This window comes from Lepidochelys olivacea (genome assembly GCF_965140295.1).
Source record: "Lepidochelys olivacea isolate rLepOli2 genome assembly, chromosome: 11".
NCBI classification, from domain to species: Eukaryota; Metazoa; Chordata; order Testudines; family Cheloniidae; genus Lepidochelys; species Lepidochelys olivacea.
The window spans coordinates 63,178,177-63,198,130 of record NC_140421.1 but is presented as its reverse complement, the minus strand read 5'-3'; the positions used below and the strand labels follow the sequence as shown (position 1 = coordinate 63,198,130).

The 19,954-nt window shown below is 42.5% G+C and overlaps 1 protein-coding gene across 6 annotated transcripts in view; it reads right to left on the bottom strand.

Annotated features, from left to right (window-relative positions):
- The window catches only part of ADAM23 (ADAM metallopeptidase domain 23), a 270,352-nt gene that overhangs the window by 88,933 nt on the left and 161,465 nt on the right, over positions 1-19,954 (bottom strand). For all 6 annotated transcript variants that reach the window (XR_014713559.1, XM_084643108.1, XM_084643111.1 and 3 more), the window contains exons 5-9: positions 16,594-16,676; positions 15,126-15,189; positions 12,296-12,368; positions 11,463-11,542; positions 10,324-10,389 (exon numbers count right to left, since the gene is read on the bottom strand). Coding sequence is in view for 5 of the 6 variants with exons in the window: in XM_084643108.1 (XP_084499234.1) it covers positions 10,324-10,389; positions 11,463-11,542; positions 12,296-12,368; positions 15,126-15,189; positions 16,594-16,676 (366 nt within the window). In the remaining variant the exon portion in view is untranslated. The remainder of the gene's footprint in view (positions 1-10,323; positions 10,390-11,462; positions 11,543-12,295; positions 12,369-15,125; positions 15,190-16,593; positions 16,677-19,954) is intronic.

Genomic DNA, 19,954 nt, shown 5'->3' with positions numbered 1-19,954 from the left:
GTCAGTGTGAAACTCCGAAGTAGAGGGGAGGAGGGAGGGTAGTGGACAACCATCTCGAAGAACCTCAGTTACTGCACGAGGTGAGTAACTTTCTCTTCTTCTTCGAGAAGTGTCCCTGTGGGTGCTCCATTTTAGGTGACTATGAAGTAGTACCCCTCAATGGAAGACGGGGCTTCAGAGTATCTTCGTTGATGTGGATAGCACTGAGAGTCCGAACTGAGTGTTGGCAGAGGAATGTTGTTCCAGGGCATAATGTTTGGTAAACGCATGGGCCGAGGCCCTGGTAGCCGCCTGCAAATGTCTACGATGGGTACATTATTGAGAAATGTACTGACGTCGATAGAGCTCTGGTGGAGTGCGTACGAACCCCAACTGGAGCTGGGATGTTGCTCTGATGATAGCACAGATGGATATAGCCAGAAATCCACGTAGATAGTCTTTGTTTAGAGATGGCCTCACCCTTCCATCGCTCTGTGACTGATAGAAAGAGATGTGACAATTTTCTAAATGTCTTTGTTTTTTCTAGGTAGAAGCCCAGAACTCTACAGATGTCGACAGTGTGAAGAGATGCCTCCCTGGCATCAGTGTGCAGTTTCGGAAAAAACATAGGTAAGTAAATGGATTACTTTAAATGAAATGAGGGGGCTACTTTAGGTATAAATTTAGGGTGTGCTCTTAGGATCACTTTGTCTTTATGGAATGTAGAATGCGGCCAGTGTGCCATTAGGGGCCCTAGCTCCGTTACTCTTCTTGCTGAAGTGATCGCGATAAGGAAGGAGACCTTCATCGATAGATGTAGCAAATAAGCAAGTCGCAAGGGGTTCGAATGGTTTCCCCATGAAGGTGTGTATCTCAAGATTAAGGTCCCATATAGGAGTAGGGTGTTTTAGGGGAGGGTAGATGTGGGTCAAGCCCTTTAAAAATAGTTTAGTTGTTGGATGAGCGAAGACTGTGGTTCCATCTACCTTATCACGTAGTGAGGTGATCGCTGCTAAGTGTACTTTTATGGAGCTATTTGAGAGGCCTACCTTTTTAAGGCCTAGTATGTAGTCCAGGACTCTGGATAGAGGGGCAAAATGAGGAGACATATGGTGAGCCTCACCCCAAGAGCAGAAACATAAACACTTATGAGCGTATGTTTTGCATGTGCTCGGTTTGTAACTATTCAAGAGAATGTCTTTAACCTCCTCAAAGTAATCCTGATCCAGACCCTTTAGCCATGGAGTAACCAGGCCTTGAGGCAGAGAACCGCTAGGTTGGGGTGACTGACGTGGCTGACGTCCTGTGTCAGGAGGTTAGGAAGTAGCGGAAGGGTTCGAGGGGCTTTCACCACCAACTGTCTCAGGTATGGGAACCATATTTGCCTGGACCATGTGGGTGCAATAAGCATGAGCCTGGCCTTGTCCGATTTTGTGTAGCACCCTGCTCAATAGAGGAATCAGGGGAAACCGTACATTAGTGGTGCCTCCCATTTTGTAAAGAGGGCATCGCCCAGGGAGTGGTGACCAAGCCCCACTAAGGAGCAATACTGAGGGCATTTTGTATCGTGAGCCGTTGAGAATAAATCTATAGTAGGGAATCCCCACCGGTTGAATATGGTCACGAGGATTGGGTAGTCCATCTCCCACTCATAGGTTTGTCAGAAGTGTCTGCTCAGCTGGTCTGTCATGGGATTCTGAAGTCCTGGCAGGTAAGCTGCAGAAATGTCTATCTTATGGGATATGCACCACTGCCATAGGTGTAGTACATCGATGCAGAGAGGTTATGATTGAGCACCAACCTGTCTTCAAGATTGTTTGCGAGTCCTTTAAGGTATGAAGAGATGCATCAGTGCCCTTAACAAATAGTTTTTGGCCCTCAAAGGGCAGGTCCTCAACTGTGACTTGTACTTCCCTAGGGAATTCAGAGAGGTGGAGCCAGGATGCTTGAAGCATGACCATGGATGTGGCGATAGAACAAGCTGTCCTGTCAGTGGAATCGAGGGAGGCCTGCAGGGCTGTTCTGGCGATTAAGGAGCCCTCTGCAACATTGGCTTTGTATTGTTTCTTTGCTTCCTCTGGCATTTGTTTATAAGCAGAGTTAGGATGGGCTCCACCCTGACATCTGGTGGTGAGGTGTGGCAAGTTGTGGAAAAGAACTTCAGGGGCTGATCTCATTTGCATAGGCACACCCACCCCGCCTAGAATGAGGCCATAACTGCCCAAATGGTCACTTTGGCTGTTGTGGGATCCCCAGTGTCTCTGTTATTGGGGCGGGAAGAATAAATTGTTATTACCCTGATTATGGGAACTGTGCTTGGAACTGTACTTGGCCTTTTGTTATGATGGACGGACTCACCATCAACTGAGTAGCACTCGCTAGGCAAGGGACATGGGTTCCAAAACTCTGCGAATGGAGAGAGACTTGAGACAGGTATTAGTACCTGGTGGTATGGGCCCCTTTGTGAGGGCCTGAAGCACCAATTGCACCTCTGTCTCTCTCCACTGTGGAATATCAGAGCTAATTTTGGGTCTATTAAGAGTCTTGCTACAGGTACTATGCTGCATTCACTTTGGCCTTATGGTGCACCAGCACTAAGGCTCCCACTACTATGAGCTGAAATCACTGAGCACTGTGTCAAGTAGTGGAGAGCCGGAAGATCTAGAGTGCAGCGGTGCTGTTCGTGGATAGGCTGGCGGAGTGTTCGTGAGACGGCGACGTGAGCAGAGCTGTTCGTGAGACGGCGAGCTGTGCAGAGTGGAGCCGGTCGTGGTGGAGCGGAGCTGTTTGTGAGACAGCGTAGCAGAGCAGAGCCCTGTGGGGCAGTCAGCTTCAGGACATGTAAAGTGCCCCTTACCTCTTTCCCCCACACACAGGCACATTTTAGCCAGACTGGGGAGTAACACTCTGCAGATGAACTTTTGAACTCTGGGGCTGGACTTTTTGGACTTTGGGTGATTTGTGGATTGTTGGACTCAAGAGACTTTTGGGTTCTGGGACTCAAGAACCCGAGGGAAAGGATGTGGCCCAATTTTCTGGGGTGGGTCTTTGTTCATGGTTTGGTTAATGCACACTAGTTGTGGTAAAAAGAAAAGGAGTACTTGTGGCACCTTAGAGACTAACCAATTTATTTGAGCTTGAGCTTTCGTGAGCTGTTTCCCCAATTTAATGCTGATGTTGTTTACCGCATGTTATTAAAGATTCTCTACTACACCGAGACTCTGTGCTTGCGAGAGGGGAAGTATTGCCTCTTTGAGGCGCCAGGGGGTGTGTAAGATTTTCCCAGGTCACTGGGTGGGGGCTCGAGCCAGTTTTGCATTTGCTTTGATGAGAGGGAACCCCTGTGTACTGAACCCAGCCCTTGCTGCTATCAACGTGGCCTGGCAGAAGGGTTACATGTTCAATAAAGGATGTCATTTTATTAAACAAGTTGTAAGTGTATTTCACTAACGGAGCGGAGTAGTTTGCTATGCGAAACTGCAGTGAGGCCAAGGAACAGGCTTCACGTCCAAAGAGCTCAAGCCTTTTCCAGTCGTTGTCATAAGGAGTGGTTTTTGACTGGTGCTGTTTTCTTTTTTGGTTTACTGCCTCTACGACCAGTGAATTTGGAGCCAGGTGAGTAAATAAGAACGCAGCTCTTTCACTGGTGTATAATATTTTCTGTCAGAGTGTTTACAGGAGAGTGGGACAGTAACAGGTGTCTGACATATTATCTTTGCAGGATCCATTATACAGCATTGATGGGTAGAGCTGTCTTTGCTGATGGGGATGCCTGCAAGATGTCAGTAAGTTTGTGCTGGGTCTCCGGCAATTCTGCAACACTTTTGAATAAGCCCTGGAAGGACTTGAAGTCATCTCCTGTGGTGGGAGGCGGTGGTGTAATTATTTTGTCCGGGGACAAGGATGAAATATGGGTGGGTGGCAGTGTATTGCCTTCAGGAGCCTTTTCCTGCTCCTCTCCCTCTTCCTCCAGTGCCTCTGATGGTGGTGGGTTCATGGGTGAAGGGGACTGGGTGGCCCATGACGCTGGTAGGTTGGGGGGGGGGTTAAGATTCTGAGTTCTGCAGATTGCCCACGGGTCCCAGTATGGCCGATTGGGTGGCATAACAACGGGCAGTGGCATCCATGGTGTGCTTCCCAGCTTTTCCCTTGCATAGTTAGTTGTTGGTGAGACAGTCCTGGTTTTGGAGAGGGATGACGAGGGGTGAAAAGGCTCGAGTCATCCTCTTCGTCCTCATCACTGGATAGAGGGGGTGCAAATCCAATAGGAGTGCCTATTTGGCTCAGTCCTTACCTGACTGGGGTGCCATCGGTGCCGAACAGAGGGGTTCCCAGCATGGAGATCACCAGACAGGAGGACCTGGCAAAGGGTTGCAGAACCGGGAAGCTTAGTGCCGTGGATGACAGCGTAGTATGCTCTGACGGTGCTGAGGTCTTGTTAGGCTGTGTATATGCAGCAGGTGGCGCCGTTACACTAGCCGGTGCTGAGGCTTTCTTCGGCACTCTCAGTGCTGAGCTAGGGAGCTTAGCTTTAGCTCATGCACCTGAGTGAGAGCCTGGCCACGTCGGTGTCTTGGCTCCTCAGAACGTCTCGGTACAGGACATTCCTGGTGCCTCTTGGACTGAGGTTGTCGGTGCCATCGGTACCGGAGCACATTTTTTGCCAGGAGACCACTTCTTTTTATGGGGATCTCTCCATGGTGATGACTGTGACCGATGTTTGGTCATCTTCTTAGGTGCAGGATCCTTAGACACATGTTTGGGTGGACCCCTTGTCTGACGCTGTTGCTGGAAACTGTTGGCTAGGAGGAGTCCTGGACTCTGGGTTGGAGGCTGGCCTGAGGGATTTCTCCATCATTAATCATTTTAGTTGGAGGTCTGTGGCTTTCAGTGTCCTGGCAGATAATTTCTTGCAGTGTGGACACTTCTGTGGTACATGGGTTTCCCCGAGACAGCGGATGCACTGAGTGTGACCATCCGATACAGGAACTGATAGCCTGCAGGTCTGGCAACGTTTAAAGCCGAGAGAACCAGGCATGCCTGTGGAGGTTCATGTCTACAGAAAACGGTCATAGTTCAGTCATCATTGTGGAGACCCACCAGGGGCAAGGGGAAGCTAATGAAACAAATAAATGAAATAAATAAATATTTGGTTGGGTTTTTTTAAGTGGGTAAATAAGGATGGAAACGGAAGAAAACCGACAAAGGGGATAAATAAAAGTAGTAATATAAGCAATTTACGAAATAGACGGGGGCGCTGCTGTTGCTCTGACTCAAGCCAAAGGCGGCAGAGAAGGAAATGAGGGACGGTTGGCTGTGCATGCTAAGTAACTGCCCAGAGCAACACAAGACAGCTGCCACACATGCATGGCCAACCTGGGCACTGCTACTACAAATCTCTGATTACAAGCGTAGGGCATCAAGACACCTAAGGTGGAGCACTCACTGGGACACTCCTCGAAAAACTACTTCAACTTCTTGAGAGACGTGTTGAGGCGACGCAGGTCCAGGATAGGTCTGAGGCCCCCTTTTGCCTTCGGAATTAGGAAGTAGCAGGAGTAGAATCATCTGCCTTCCATGTTCCAAGAAACCTCTTCCACTACTGCAAGACTCAGGAGGTTTTCGACCTCCTGAACGAGGAGTTGCTCATGAGAAGGATCCCTGAAGAGGAATGGGGCAGGGAGATGCGAGGGATGGTCGGCTATAAATTGCAGGATGTAACCTGAAGAAATGGTACCGAGTACCTAGCGGTCCGATGTGATGTGGGACCAAGCCAACCGGAAAGGGTGGAGGCATTTGAAGAAGGAAGGGGATGGATCCAGTACATTGGCTGGGCCGCCATCCCTGGGCGTACCCTCAAAACAGCTGCTTCTGGCCTCCCTAATTTTTGGGAGGGTCGGGCTGTGCCACTGGATGGGAAGGTGATGGATACTGTCTCTTAGGCCCCCTGTCCTTCTCCTTCCTCCTGTAGGAGCCTGACCTGGAAGCCCCCCAGGACCTAGACTGTGGCAAAGGAGGACAGAATGGCTTCCTGGATGCTGAGGGGTATGCAGGCCCAAGAAGTGGAGGGTGGCTCAGGAGTCCTTAAGCCAATGGAGCCTCGAGTCAGTTAGCTCAGAAAAGAGCCCTGTACCCTCAATGGGGAGGTCCTGGATTGTGGCCTGCATCTGTGGGGACAGCCCAGAGGCCTGCAACCACGAGCTGTGTTTCATGGCCACTGCTGACTCGATCACTGTTGCCGCCAAGTCCGTCACATCCCAGGCCATCTGGAGGACTCCCCTGGCCACTGCTGTGCCTTTGCTCACTAACACAGTGAACTCTTGGGCATGGTCCTGCGGAAGGGCCTCCGTGAACTTCCTGAAGGAATCCCACAGGTTGAAGGTATAACGTCCCAGCAAGGCCTAGTGATTAGACACTTGGAACTGCAAGCTGGCCGTTGAATGAGCCTTTCGGCCAAACAAGTCCAGCCTCTTAGCGTCTTTATTTTTCGGTGTCCCACTAACCTGTCCCTGCCTGTCCCTCTTGTTCACTGCGGACACAACCAGTGATGCCACTGGGGGATGAGTGTATAGATACTCAAAGCCCTCTGCAGGGACATAATGTTTCTTTTCTGCCTTCTTGGAAGTCAGCAGAATACAGGAGGGAGATTGCCTCAATGATTTGGCTATCTTGAGGACCGCAGGGTGGATGGGCAATGAAACCTGTGCTGGGGTGGTGGCCAAGATGACGTTGAAGAGGTCATCAGCCTCCTCAGCGACCTCCTCAATTTGCAGGCCAAGGTTCTCTGCCTCCCATTTAAGAAGGGCCTGGTGTGCCTTAAAATCGTCTGGGGGACTGCTAGGGTGCGGTGTCCTGGCGACTGCCTCGTCCAGGGATGATGACGAAGATTTTACCACCCGAGGGAGGGCGTCGTCCCCTTCTTTTGTGGGGGAAGGTTCCCTTGGTGCCGGGATGCAGTGCGCTGCCTTGGCCTCTGCCTTGGTACCGCGTCCCAACTGTGGTGCCGGCAGTGCTACGGCGGGCTTGCCCGATGTGGCCAAGGAGGACTGGGAGTATTGGACCGGCATCATCGGCACCCCCATGGGTTCCAGTATGACCACTGGGGGGCCCACTGTCCCTGCTGCATCGGTATCGTGGCTGGTGCTGCCTCAGTCTCCCTCATTGGTGGGGAGCTACCCCTTCTCAGCGATGGGCTGAAGTCTGAAGTCTCTGGTGACCATGGCGGGGCTGTTGAGGCCTGGGTCTGTTTGCTGACCCTGGCGAGCGAGCGGCGGGATGATGGTGAGTTGCACTGCCTGCCCAAGGAACAGTACTGGGGCGAACGAGACTGATGCCAAGATCCTGAACCACCCCTCCAGGACAGCGACCGACGCCTGGGAGACTGCCTGGGAGAGGGTGACTGGCACCGTGGTGAACTTTAGCTGGAGGATTGCCGGTACCGTTGGTACGGGGAACGGTGCCTCAAATCTGGAGTCCCACGCCTAGCAGGTGGCGATCTCGGAGAGCTGGGGCACGGTGCAGTGGTCCGAGGTCATGGCGATAGGGGCCTGTGTATGTGGTTTGGCAACTGGGAGAGTTCTGCCAGGCTATGCTGCACCTTCGGTGCCAGGGGTGGAGCCGCTTTGGTCACCTGGTGTGGCACATGCAGCACCGGTTGGCTTTGCTCTTTAGCTGTTGGGACAGGTTTGGGCACTGAAGGCCCCATGATAGGCTGGGAGCCCCTGTCACTGCCTGGAGTGGGGGGCAGGTCCTGAGCCGGGCTGGGAGGTCCAACCTCAGCGGCACCCCGGAAAGCCCCAATGCGGGCGCATGGTCTGATAGAGGTCCTTTGCCCGTGGCCCCTCTGTCCTTCAGTACAGAAGGACTCCGCATCTTCTGCCGCTTCTTTGGCACTGGCGAAAAGGAGCAGTGCAGGGCTAAGGCTGGTGCCAGTGATGTGCTGTGCACCAAGGCCAGGGGTCACCTAATGAAATTAAGAGGCAGCAGGTTTAAAACAAATACACAATAAACCTGTGAACTTGTTGAAAGGAAAGTAAAAGGCCAAAAGTATAAATGGATTCAAAAAAGAATTAGATAATCTCATGGAGGATAGGTCCATCAATGCCTATTAGCCAAGATGGTCACGGTTACTACCCTATGCTCTGGGTGTCCCTAAACCTCTGAATGCCAGAAGCTGGACTGGATGACAAGGGATGGATCACTTGATAACTGCCCTGTTCTGTTCATTCCCTCTGAAGCATCTAGCACTGGCCACTGTCGGAAATGGGATAATGTGCTAGATGGACATGTGGTCTGACCCAGTATAGCCATTCTTACGTTCTTATTATTCAGGTTGTCAGACAAGATGATTGCAACAGTTTCTTCTGGCCTTAAAAATCTAAGAATATAGTAAAGAATCTATGAATTGGCATCAAGGAAATTACTCACATGGATTAAGTGTTCACCAATGTACGGGTTACATATTCTAACCTTTAAAATTTAAAGGGTAAATATTTTACATTCACAAATGCTTCTTTTAGAGCTACTTCTACAATCTACTCTACAAACAAAAAATTCTGCAGGGTGTATCAGAGTGTGAAATTTTCCCTTTAGCTGTATTGCACGTCTTCATGGTCTTAAATATATTTTTCTAGTCAAAGAACAAGAGTTTGTAGTGCATCTAAAGAATTAAGAAACATCTGGTAGGAGACAATTCGGACATTCTACTGTTTGTGTTAAATGGGGAGACGGGACAAAGAGAGAGAGAGAGAGACAAGGGAGAGAGCGAGAGAGAGATTGGCAGCATACTCGTACCCTTAGTCCATGTTATAGGCCTAAGCACATGGTTTTGGCACTCAGATATTTCGGTTAGGCTCTTGCTACGAACAGGCGGCACTTCGATAGCCCGGTCTTGTATTATTGAAAAAATTACTGAGTTATTATCCAATGCTTTTTAAAAAATAACACTTAAACAGGTACTTGCTGCTCATTTTTTCTGAAACCTAAGTGCTTGAAAAGATATGTACCTACAGGCACATATACTGTAGACATGTAACACTAAAAAAATAAACGGGATAAATAATTTGAGCTTGCAAATGAGGTCAACAGAAATTTTCAATACATTCTTGTAAAAAAAGTCTGCAGGCTTGTTCCCTTCTAAACATCTAAATTTTACAGAACGCTGAGGCGCAAATCAAGCCCCCCTACTGAACAACATGCAGCAGGGCCAAAGTTAAGGGGAAAACTCCATAGTCTTGAGGCTACAGGAATTCCACTACATAATGTGCCGGTGTAGGGAGTAGATGGGCAGGTTTTGTGGCCCCATGTGGTAGTCAGGGGGCATGGCCTATTCAACCCATAGGTAACCTGAGAATTGGGGAATTTCCCCAGGCACACCACAACATCTGTTGAGAGACCTAGTACTTCTATCCTACTCCCCAGGCACCGCCTTTCTGATTTAATCTGCTGAACAGGCAGGGTGCTGACATTTTGATAACCCTATCTTACTTGGCACAATTAATGAAAGCAGTAACATTTAAATAGCAAATGTCAGCTGATCTAGTTTCTTTAATATCTCCTAAAGGAAAAGAAGAAATCAGAGCAGAATTCTTTGTAAATGTAACATATCTTGCTTAATCCAATGGCAAGATTTATTGTTTATTTCACTACCCTGCCTATTTATATGCATGGATTTACCAGGAAGAAGAAAAAAAAGAGAGATAGCTTCACATGCATATCTTACTGCCCATATATCAAAGCTTTTTACTCTAAATTGTGTCCTACTGGTCTCAGCCTGTTTCTTTAATCCTTAAAAGATGGAATTTAATTTTTAAATTCTAACAGTACTGCCAATTAACATAGTTAAATATATGTTAACATAGATCTTATCTATCTACACACACACACACGTATATACAATACTAATAATACATATTAAAACACTAATATACATAATATATATTAATTTGGTAATGTTTGTAAAGTACTTTAAGTATTCAAAGTGCTGTCTAAAATGCTATGTATTATTATTAACTACTATGGGCCACACAGTGTCTTTCAGCTTAGCAATAGGTATCCCCAGGGGTACAGCACCTCAGAGACACTCCTCAGAAGCACGTCACCCTATTCCTGTCTTGCTCTGCGGGAGAAGTAAATTTCTACACCCCTTAAAAGGATGTAATTTATTTTCCACATTGCACAAAGCTACCTTATCTTGCTACCAAGAAGGGGTATAGATCCTCTCTCCACACCCAAAAATCTGTGCCAAAGAGTGAGGTACTCAGATATAGAAACTTAGACAGACAGGTATGGACCAGCCTCTGAATCAGATCACAAGGAAGATTGCCACTGGATCTATATCCTTACCATTTTATGGTCATTGACAATCATGAGCTCCAGATATTTCATCTCTTCAAATATACCACGAGATGCCTGTTGGATTTAAATATACATCGTGAGAAATGACAGTGTGATGGTAATTTTTAAAAATAATTCTGCAGCTGGCCTAGGTATCTAGTAGCAGTGGGAGAGCCAAGTTTATATCCCTCACTGGCTTCAATGGGACTACTCACATACATGTTATTCGAAGTGAATAAGTTTGCCAGAATTGAGAAAGCTCTTCAACTAGTGTAAATTGACATAGCTCCATTAACTTCAATGGAGTTACATGGATTTACATCAGCTGAGGATCCGGATCATTTCATTTAGAATAAATTCAGATCCAAACCTCTTTGGCCAAAGTTTAGAGAAAAGGCTATTGTTTCCATAGAACTTAGTGTTTAGAAAGACCCAGAAAACAACGTCCCCCTTGCTCCATTGCAATATTTACTAGACTTAGGAAAAAAGTGATTTTTTAAAAATGGTAGGGTTTGAAACCCCACACATTGTGCTGTATATTCCGAGGAGAAAGCTGTTCTCATACAGACAAATGGGTACAAATTAATATTAATGAAAGCTAAAACAAGCCACAAGCACATTTATGTAGACAAAATGAAGTCCATACTGATGTATCTAAACTAGTTATAATGTGTATTGTGTCTGCAGACTGGGAGAACTGTCCGTATCTTTTTTTCTAACCAACCCAATTTTGGATCACACATTTATTACTTTTGGCTTTGTCCATACTACTTAATGAGCCATGTGACCATAAGAGAGGGCATCTATATAGTAGTCAGGGTTGTACTCGGTCCACAGTAGTATCAGGCCTTAATGATCATTGAAATTTTAATCACACTTGCACTATCAAATTTCTGTTCAAACTGTACACGGTATTGCTGTCACTCTATAAACTATATCTATTTTATTTTGTACATTCAGGTTCAAACATAATGGTGTCATTTGGTGGAAAACCGTACTGTATTATAAAAATATGAAAGACAGATATTTTAAACTTTGGTTCAAACATCCAAAGGATTTTGTTTTCTAAGAACCAATGCTCACTTATAATTAAAGAATTTGGAAATTTATGCAGCACTGCATAGGTCTTAACTTGGTGTCACACTTACACTCACGGCCCTCTTTCTTCTCCTTTTCCTGAGCCACTGTAACTCAGACAGGAAGGACCACTCAGAACTAGATTCGGTCTCTGAAGAAAATAAAATTAACAAAACTTAAATAATTTAGCATTTATACTGGAGCACATGCAGTTTAAACCGTTGTAACCATGGAAACTGTTTACAGTGAGATTAATTAATATCTCTCTGTATCTAAATTAAAAGATGGAAAATTTCAAAAGTTAAAAAGTTTAGTGAAATTCTAAGAACATTCGATAAAACATTATAGAAATCATTGTGATGTGGACACTTATCCAGTGGGAAATGGACTAAGAACACCTAATTCACAAATATTCCCTTTTAAAGGTGAATTGCAAAGCATTCTTTAAAATTCATAACTTTTAAGGATCCCATACAAATAACAAAGTACGTGAATAGATTTAAAATTACAAATTAAACATGCACTAAAAAGGGACATAAAGAGGCTAAGACCTGACCATACAGTTTTGCTTTTTCTCTTTCATGTGTTGATGACAATCACTAGCATCCAAAAAATAGCAGCTTATTAAAGTACTAATGATGAAACCAACAGCTATTCTCTGCCAGAAAAACCTAAACACAGGTCTTGATAGGTAAAAACATTTCAGTTCAATTTTAACATTTCTGAAATTCAATGTGATGAGAATAAACTTGGTATACAGAAGTCAACTTGATAATGGTCTTTTTTCTTATTCTTCTAATAGTTCAGCAGTTTAACATAGGCTCAATTAACCTGAACCTCAAACTATTTACATTACAACTAAAATTATTTTTGTTACTGAAAACATAATGTAACCAATACATACCAGCATTATTCATTTGCCTCAAGGTTTGTGTTCCCAAAGTCCTCTGGATGATGTGTGGCCTGCCTGTGCTTTTCTAAAAAAATAGAATGTATAAAAACATTTTCAACATATTAGCAATGCCAAATGAAAAGAAAGATGCACTTATTACAGTAGATTGATATCTTATTTGTTCTTTTTCCTGAAAGGAAATACCAATATCCACTGACATAAATGTAACATCTTTACATTGGTGCTATGTATACTTTACCTGGATAACTTCTAAGCATTAGATTCTTAGAATATTAATCCAAACATGAAAGCCTGCACAATTTAGTATGATGTACTCTTCAATTGTAGAAGGCCTTATTTGGAAAACTGTCTCCCAGAGCAGGTTACAAGCTCCTGATTAACAATGCTGTATCTTTCTCCAGGGCCAGAAGAGGTGAGACAAGTCTCTCATTAGGATTGGTGGGTCAGGCTTCTTGCCTCTATGTCTAATCCTGCCTCAGCTATTGACTGGCTGTATGGTGAATCACTTGGCCGCTCTGCCTCAGTTTCCTAATCTAAAACACAGACAATATTTATCACCTACATTACAAATGGTGTCATAAGGATTAATTCATTGATTATAAATCTCTTTGAGATCCTCAGAGAGAAGACATTAATAGAGTAGGCAGTATTATCTCAAGAATCCAAATTCTACCCTCTGCATACATACATATACCTAGATACAGTCTTCCTGCACCTGGTCAAAAATAAAGATATGCCTATTATAAATCACAAAGACTAGCTACTTAATTGTATTGAAACTTAACAGAAAAAACAGTAAGATTTATGTCTCTTTCAACATAATTAATGCACAGTGCCGTAAATCTATATATAGGACAAAAAAGAATAAGTATTTTGAAGTTTTCTCCTTTTAAAATGATAAATCTGATAAATCTCACAGTTTAATACATGCCTCATGGATCTCGGTCTCCTCTCCCTTGTCATTCCATTACTTGACCTTGTCAAGGCAAACAATGCTTTTGAAAAGACAGAATGCTATTTTTGTGTAACTCCTGAGAGATTTGTATAAAACATGGAAGTAAAATATTCAAAAATTCAAACTGCACATGTACAGTAAATATGATTTAGTTTCATATACTGCCTTCCATTCTTAAGGTATCCCAAAGGACTTAATCAACAAAACAATGAGAGCAACACTCGCAATCAAATAACTGGTGTGGACATCTATCTCAGGTATTATGCCCGAAGCGGGCGATCAGGTGCCTGACTTGCACTGACTTTCAAGTTGGGTGCCTCACTGCCATTTATGGCTCTGAAAATCTCCCTACAGGCATTTTATTTTGGTCAGTAAAAGAAAGTAGTTTTATTGAGAACAATACTCTTGCCTCAAACTATCCTCTATGCTCTTTAAAACTTCCACCTGGACACACAGAGGTGGCAGAGGAGATATTTTAAAATCTTCCATAAATTACAGTAATTTTACAAAGTCTAAAAATAACCCTAATTATTTCTTTCCATTGCCTCAAGCTCTGTATTGCAGTGTCAGCATAAAAAGTGAAATTTTACTGTCCTAGTTGAAGAATATCCTAATTGTATGTCTCCTAATTAAGGAGGGGTTACCAGATCCACAATGACAGCTTTCAGAGTATCAGCCGTGTTAGTCTGTATTCGCAAAAAGAAAAGGAGTACTTGTGGCACCTTAGAGACTAACCAATTTATTTGAGCATAAGCTTTCGTGAGCTACAGCTCAACATACGGTCAGTTTTCAACCAATAGCCAGTGTCATATATAGGTTACATTTAAGTACAGTATGTAGCTTTGTAACAAGGAGTCTTGCTCCAGCTGCCACACTAAATGGTTCCTAAATTATTTTCCAGTGGACTATCATTCCAACTAGGATTAACATTACCTGAAGCATCTTTGGGCTGGAAGTCACAACAGTTCATTCAAAAGATATTCAAAGAGTGTATTATCCTATACAGTATTCTCTGAAAGTATTACTTATCACACACAGACTAATGATCTTGCAGTTCCTTTGCGGGACTCTGTTGTCATGTTTACTGTTACCAAGAGAGGTTTCAAAAGAAACCAACAAAAATTACAGCATTTTGTGTAATTTATCATGCATTGATGAGGTGCCAGGCAAGATACAGAGCCTGAAAATCCTCATCTTGATGTCTCTTGGATACCCAAAACCCAAAAATGTCTCTTGGAAATCAAATGCAAGTGCAGAAGTATCCCACAGGAGAAACATTCCTGGACTATTGTGCTGAAATTTGTAAACTAGCCTTTGTAAACAGCTCTGTTTACATCAATGCCTTCAGGAGCAACAGTACATACATACTATACTTAAAGAGAGCCACAAGTTAAGTAGACCAGGCTCAGAGTGTGAAGAAGATATTTGGGTAAATATATTCCTAAACCCTGACCCAATTTATTCATCTATTTGTATCAGAGCCATTGCATACAGGCACTACAATCCTCTGCGACAACTATCCAGCTGCAACACTCTATATAGAGTGCCTGACCTCAGCTCCAAAACATAGGTTTTCACCAAGTCAATGATAGGATCAATTAGCTCAAAAAGTAGAGGAAATTGGTAAACACTTTTATAGTCCACAAATCATTCACCATGGGAATAAGCCCTTAGAAGCCACCAACATAAATGGCCTATTCCCAAATCTAAAGTGAATTTAAGATTAGAAAATTCAAGTTAAAACATGGAATTAAAAATAAATCTTTAATAATTCAGATTTGAAAGTTACTTGTCAGAAACATACTGACATTTAGGCATCCCTGTAATAAACAAAACCAAAAATATTACAAATCAGTATAAACTTACTGCACTGTGGGTCAGATCCATTGGTTCTATGAAGTACTCATACGTGCTATCTTCAAATATGCCACTGGAACATTAGAAAGAAAAAGGAAGAGATTTAGGACCAATACAAGTACTAGGGAATAATTTTAATCCAACAAATGGTCTTTGGTCAAATAAATCCAATTGTACTATTTAAAACTAGTGAACAAGCCATCATAAAAATTTCCAGTTGTAACTGGCAAAATATAGTAGTAATGCACATCTGCAAAATCAATTTTGTGCTAGACAGGATCCTTAGTAATAGAATACTTGACACAACAATGGAAAGAGTCAAGATTTGATCTTGGTCGTTCCTAAAACACCAATTAATATGCAGAAGACAACAAACACAGCTGAGTTATATACACATAATCAACAAAGAGCTGCTGACCATATACTATCTTACATTATTTACTTACATAAAAAATAACAATCAAAAGACTGATTTTTCAAAACTATAATTCCTGGTATGACTGTATACTGGAATCATAGTAATGCAGGGTTTCTCAAACTTCATTGCACCACGACCCCTTTATGACAACAAAAATTACTGCATGACCCCAGGAAGAGGGACCAAAGCCCGAGCCCCACTGCCCCAGGCAGGGGGACCAAAGCCCAAGCCCCACCACCTTCAGCTTCAGCCCTGAGTGGTAGGGCTCTGACTTTGGCTTCAGCCCCGGGCCCAACAAGTTCAACGCCAGCCCTGGCGACCCTATTAGAACGGGGTTGCGACCCACTTTGGAGTCCCAATCCACAGTTTGAGAACTACTGTAGTAATGTGAAGAGCTGAAGTCTCATTTTTGTTCATATTTCTGACCTCTTATTTGTTTTAATCAGCCACCTTGATGAATTTATTTCTAGGTATTTACAATCTGCAAGGGTTTCTCTAGACAGCACCAAAAATTTCTAGTATCTCTAGTGCTTAAAAAATGAATTAATAGCAGTGGTTAAAGCCAGGTATACAGAAGGTAGGCTCTGTACTGTACAGGCTTCCCCACTTTGTCTTGCCAATGCACCTCACTCCTGACACAGAACATTTCTACTATTACAGTCCTGAACCTGTCTTGAGGAAAAAACTGCCGAACACTGAAGAACTAAAGGGAACAGAAAAAAAAAATCAAAAGATACAGAGAAGCCATCAACCAAAAGATAAAATCCATAGACAGGGCAGAGGATATAAGCAGTTTAAAAAATGGCAGTGCCAATCAGAAACTCCTTAGCTGAGCATGGTCATCAAGGAGTTGACAGAGAATACTTTAGAGGAGTCATTTAGATAGTAGCCAATATTCTTGAAACAAGACTGGTCTGCCTGTACCTCAGGATGCCAAAAATTTGAAAGCTTGGAGAATTTCAGTCTGTCTCATGCCAAGAGATGAGACCCAAGAACAGGAATCCAAGACTAGCAAGCAGTTAATATAGTCTCTTTGGAGGAATGAAGATTTGCACTCACTTAAGTCCATTACATGTTGAAAGGGCAGCTTTGGAGTTCTGGACACCTCTGATGTTTCCATGATAGTAACAGTGCTCTCCACCCTAAAGATGTTAAAGAAAAAAATAAATACATTAAATTATCATTTAATTCTAACTGAAAAATGGATCCTGCACACCAGGTGAAGAAATTTCAAGGGAAGAGTCTGTTACGTTAACAGCCACTGAGTCTCCTCATCACGAATAAGGGGAAAAATATTCGGTGCTTAGAAAAAAGTACACGAAAGCTTATGCTCAAATAAATTGGTTAGTCTCTAAGGTGCCACAAGTACCTCTATTCTTATTACTTATTTATATATGGCTTCCAGCCATAGCAAAGGTTGGCCTTTCCTTACTTTAAGTCACAATGCCATTAATTATTTTGTTTCCTTAAAGAGTAATTTCCCTCTCAAAAATGATTCTTTAGATGTGGTGTTATGGGGATCCATATTTATGATTTCTCAGTGATGGCCAAATCAAAACTGTTGAAATTACAAGTACTTTTAATTATTTTTTTAAACACTAACCCACATAAGCTCTGCCTGGAATCTGAAAGTCAAATTTAAGGTTGTCTTGCTAAAAAGTCTTCAAGAATGAAACTTTATATAATGGGAACTTTAATTAAACAATATGGTTACTGATGCATGATTAAGGAAGAGAATACTGCTCAAAAACTCAGAACTGTATTGTCTCTACTATGCAAACTGAGGTAAACACTAGTAAAAACTTGATTTTTCAACATAAAAATATGTGACAGTAAAATAAACAAGGAGCAGATCATTTGACTATGATGATGATATTTGTACGTATCAGTAGACAATACTGAGACAAAACCCAGACCTTAAATAAAATGTATTAGTAAAGAGCCACAGGTATGTTGGGCACTTCATAAACAGATATAAATGCAAAGTCCATGCCTCAGAGAACTTAGAGTAAATAGTTAACCTTCATACACAAGGAGAAGCGAGAAGGAAGACAAGAAATGACAATATGAGCTTCATCCATGACAAATTTGTTCTGTTCTCCTTCAGCTCTGCCATAATCATGGCCAAACAGCACTATTTCTTCAATTTCATTGATGAACATGTGCACAGTCTCCATTACCTACTTTGTCACCATCTACTTCCTCTCACATAAACAGAGCTTTTTTCCCCCATCAGAAAATTTCTGAAAAATTTTTAGCACTTCCTGACCAGCTCCCATTAGTACACAGTTCTAACTACACTAATGCATACTACTATTTCCATAGGAGCACTGCCTCATTTCATGCACAGAACGGTGCTCTGGAAATGAGGCACATCTACTGTCACTCTTCAAAGACTGGACCCAGGCCTCTTCCATGGCATACCGTATAAAATGTGTGGACAGATTGTACTTGGCCCTTATTTGGATGCCCAGTGATGGGGAGAATGTAAGAAGTTTCTTCCCAAATTTACAGGGCCTGAATTAAGGCAAGACAAAATTGAATAATCTTAGAGAGAAATTAAGACCTTTGATTGTTTGAGAATATCAAATAAACTCAGGGGACAAAAAGAAACCCAACTGAGAAGCAGAACAACATAATAAGCAAGAGGGAAATATGGGAGCCAGCAACAGAGATGGAAAAAAATGACAGAAATGTTGTCAAAATATTCTTTGGTGTTAAAAAACACAATCTCGGTGACAATATATGAATGATCTTTTTCCTTGTCCCAAATCCTTTCTATTTAATTTCTGTGTGCAGTGAAACAAGAGCAGCACTGTAGTATTAATAAATATTTAATTTTGACTGTAAGCAGTCAAGTCTTTGAAAAGAAAAATTAAAACCTTTAGAATACCCTATGGATTCTATACTTTAGGGAACTGCAAAAATACCAACAAATTACTGGAACAAAATCTGTATCCCTTATTTATAGTCTGATAGTCTTAAAATCTAATTCTATCCTTATTACTGAATAGCAAAATTACTAATCCCTAAATTAATGTGAGCCACGTGAGTCATTTTTTGATGGGACCGCTAGAGGCTTAAGAGACTGTTCATTGTGAATAAGGGTGGCAGAATTTAATTTCATGTGAATAGTTCAATTCAGTAAACAAGTACAGGGCACTTGATTTTTATTATTAGAAGGCTGGCAGCAAGAGCAAACCTAGAAACCATTTAGGCCTTATATACTTACACTGAAAACATGAGTCTCAATTTAAACTTTTAAAGAGAGTGAACATGTAAGAGAAAGTGCTGAAGAATGTAGAAGCTTTCAGTGCCAGATCCTCAGTTAGTACATGTCAAAGTAGTTCCACTAAAGGCAATGGATTCATGCTGATTTACATCAGTTAACGACCTGGCCTTTAATATCTGTCAACAACAATCCTAGCTAAAATCAAGGTGAAAAGAAGTGCTTACAATAGTTTTATTGGGAAAAGTGTAAATACAGTGTTGTCACACTGCTTCTTCCAATTGTTCTAACCTATTATGTACCCTAAGGAATCACCAGGCATGTAATGCTTTTTAGTGAACTGTAAACATCAGCAGCAATTTCATTTTGTATCTTGTTTCTTTTATTAAATGTTCTGTTCAGACTCTGGAACAGGTATAGCACAACCTTTACTGTGCACAATTAAGTTCATGTACTCTAACAAAATTAAGTAAATAACCATTGTTACATGACAGTTACCCATATATGCATTATGCACTGGCCTGTATTCTGGAGTTCATGGAACTGGGCTTATTTAAACAGTTCTTCCTAAGAGCTAAATTGTGATTATTTTACTCACACAAGTAGTTCCAAGAAATTTAATAAGATTACTCATGGGAGTGAGGAGATCACAATTTGGTCCTGGTTATTTTCACCCCTATAATAAAGCTATACACTGTAGTTCTAGAAAGAGATGGTTTCATCAAGATTTCACTTCTCTATATTCACCAAGAAATAAACAGCTTGCCATTTGTCAAATATAACTAAAAAAGACTGAGCAGATTAAAAAATCCCTATATTTTCTTTACTTTTGTTAATTATGCCTCTTGTGGATCATGTGACCTCAAGAGCCCTATTAGTGTTTCTAAGTCAATCAACTCAGAAAATATCCTTCAGAAAGTTTGGATCTAATTACTGCAGCATGCAAAGGTGGCCCATTTGCTGAGTCTAAAGTTCTAATATAATCCTCCAGTTAGACTCATGATTCAGCAACCGCAGTGCTCATTGCTAGCGCTGTAGCTGACAGTTGCTTGAGTCTGTGTAAAAGCCAGAAGGAATAGTTTTCTTGCTTCCTTTAGCATTTTTGCCTGCTCTCCTGAGTAATGTCTTAACAAAACTAAGCAATTCCCTTGATATTCTGCATAAAATGATTTTTCCCAAGGAACAGAGTAT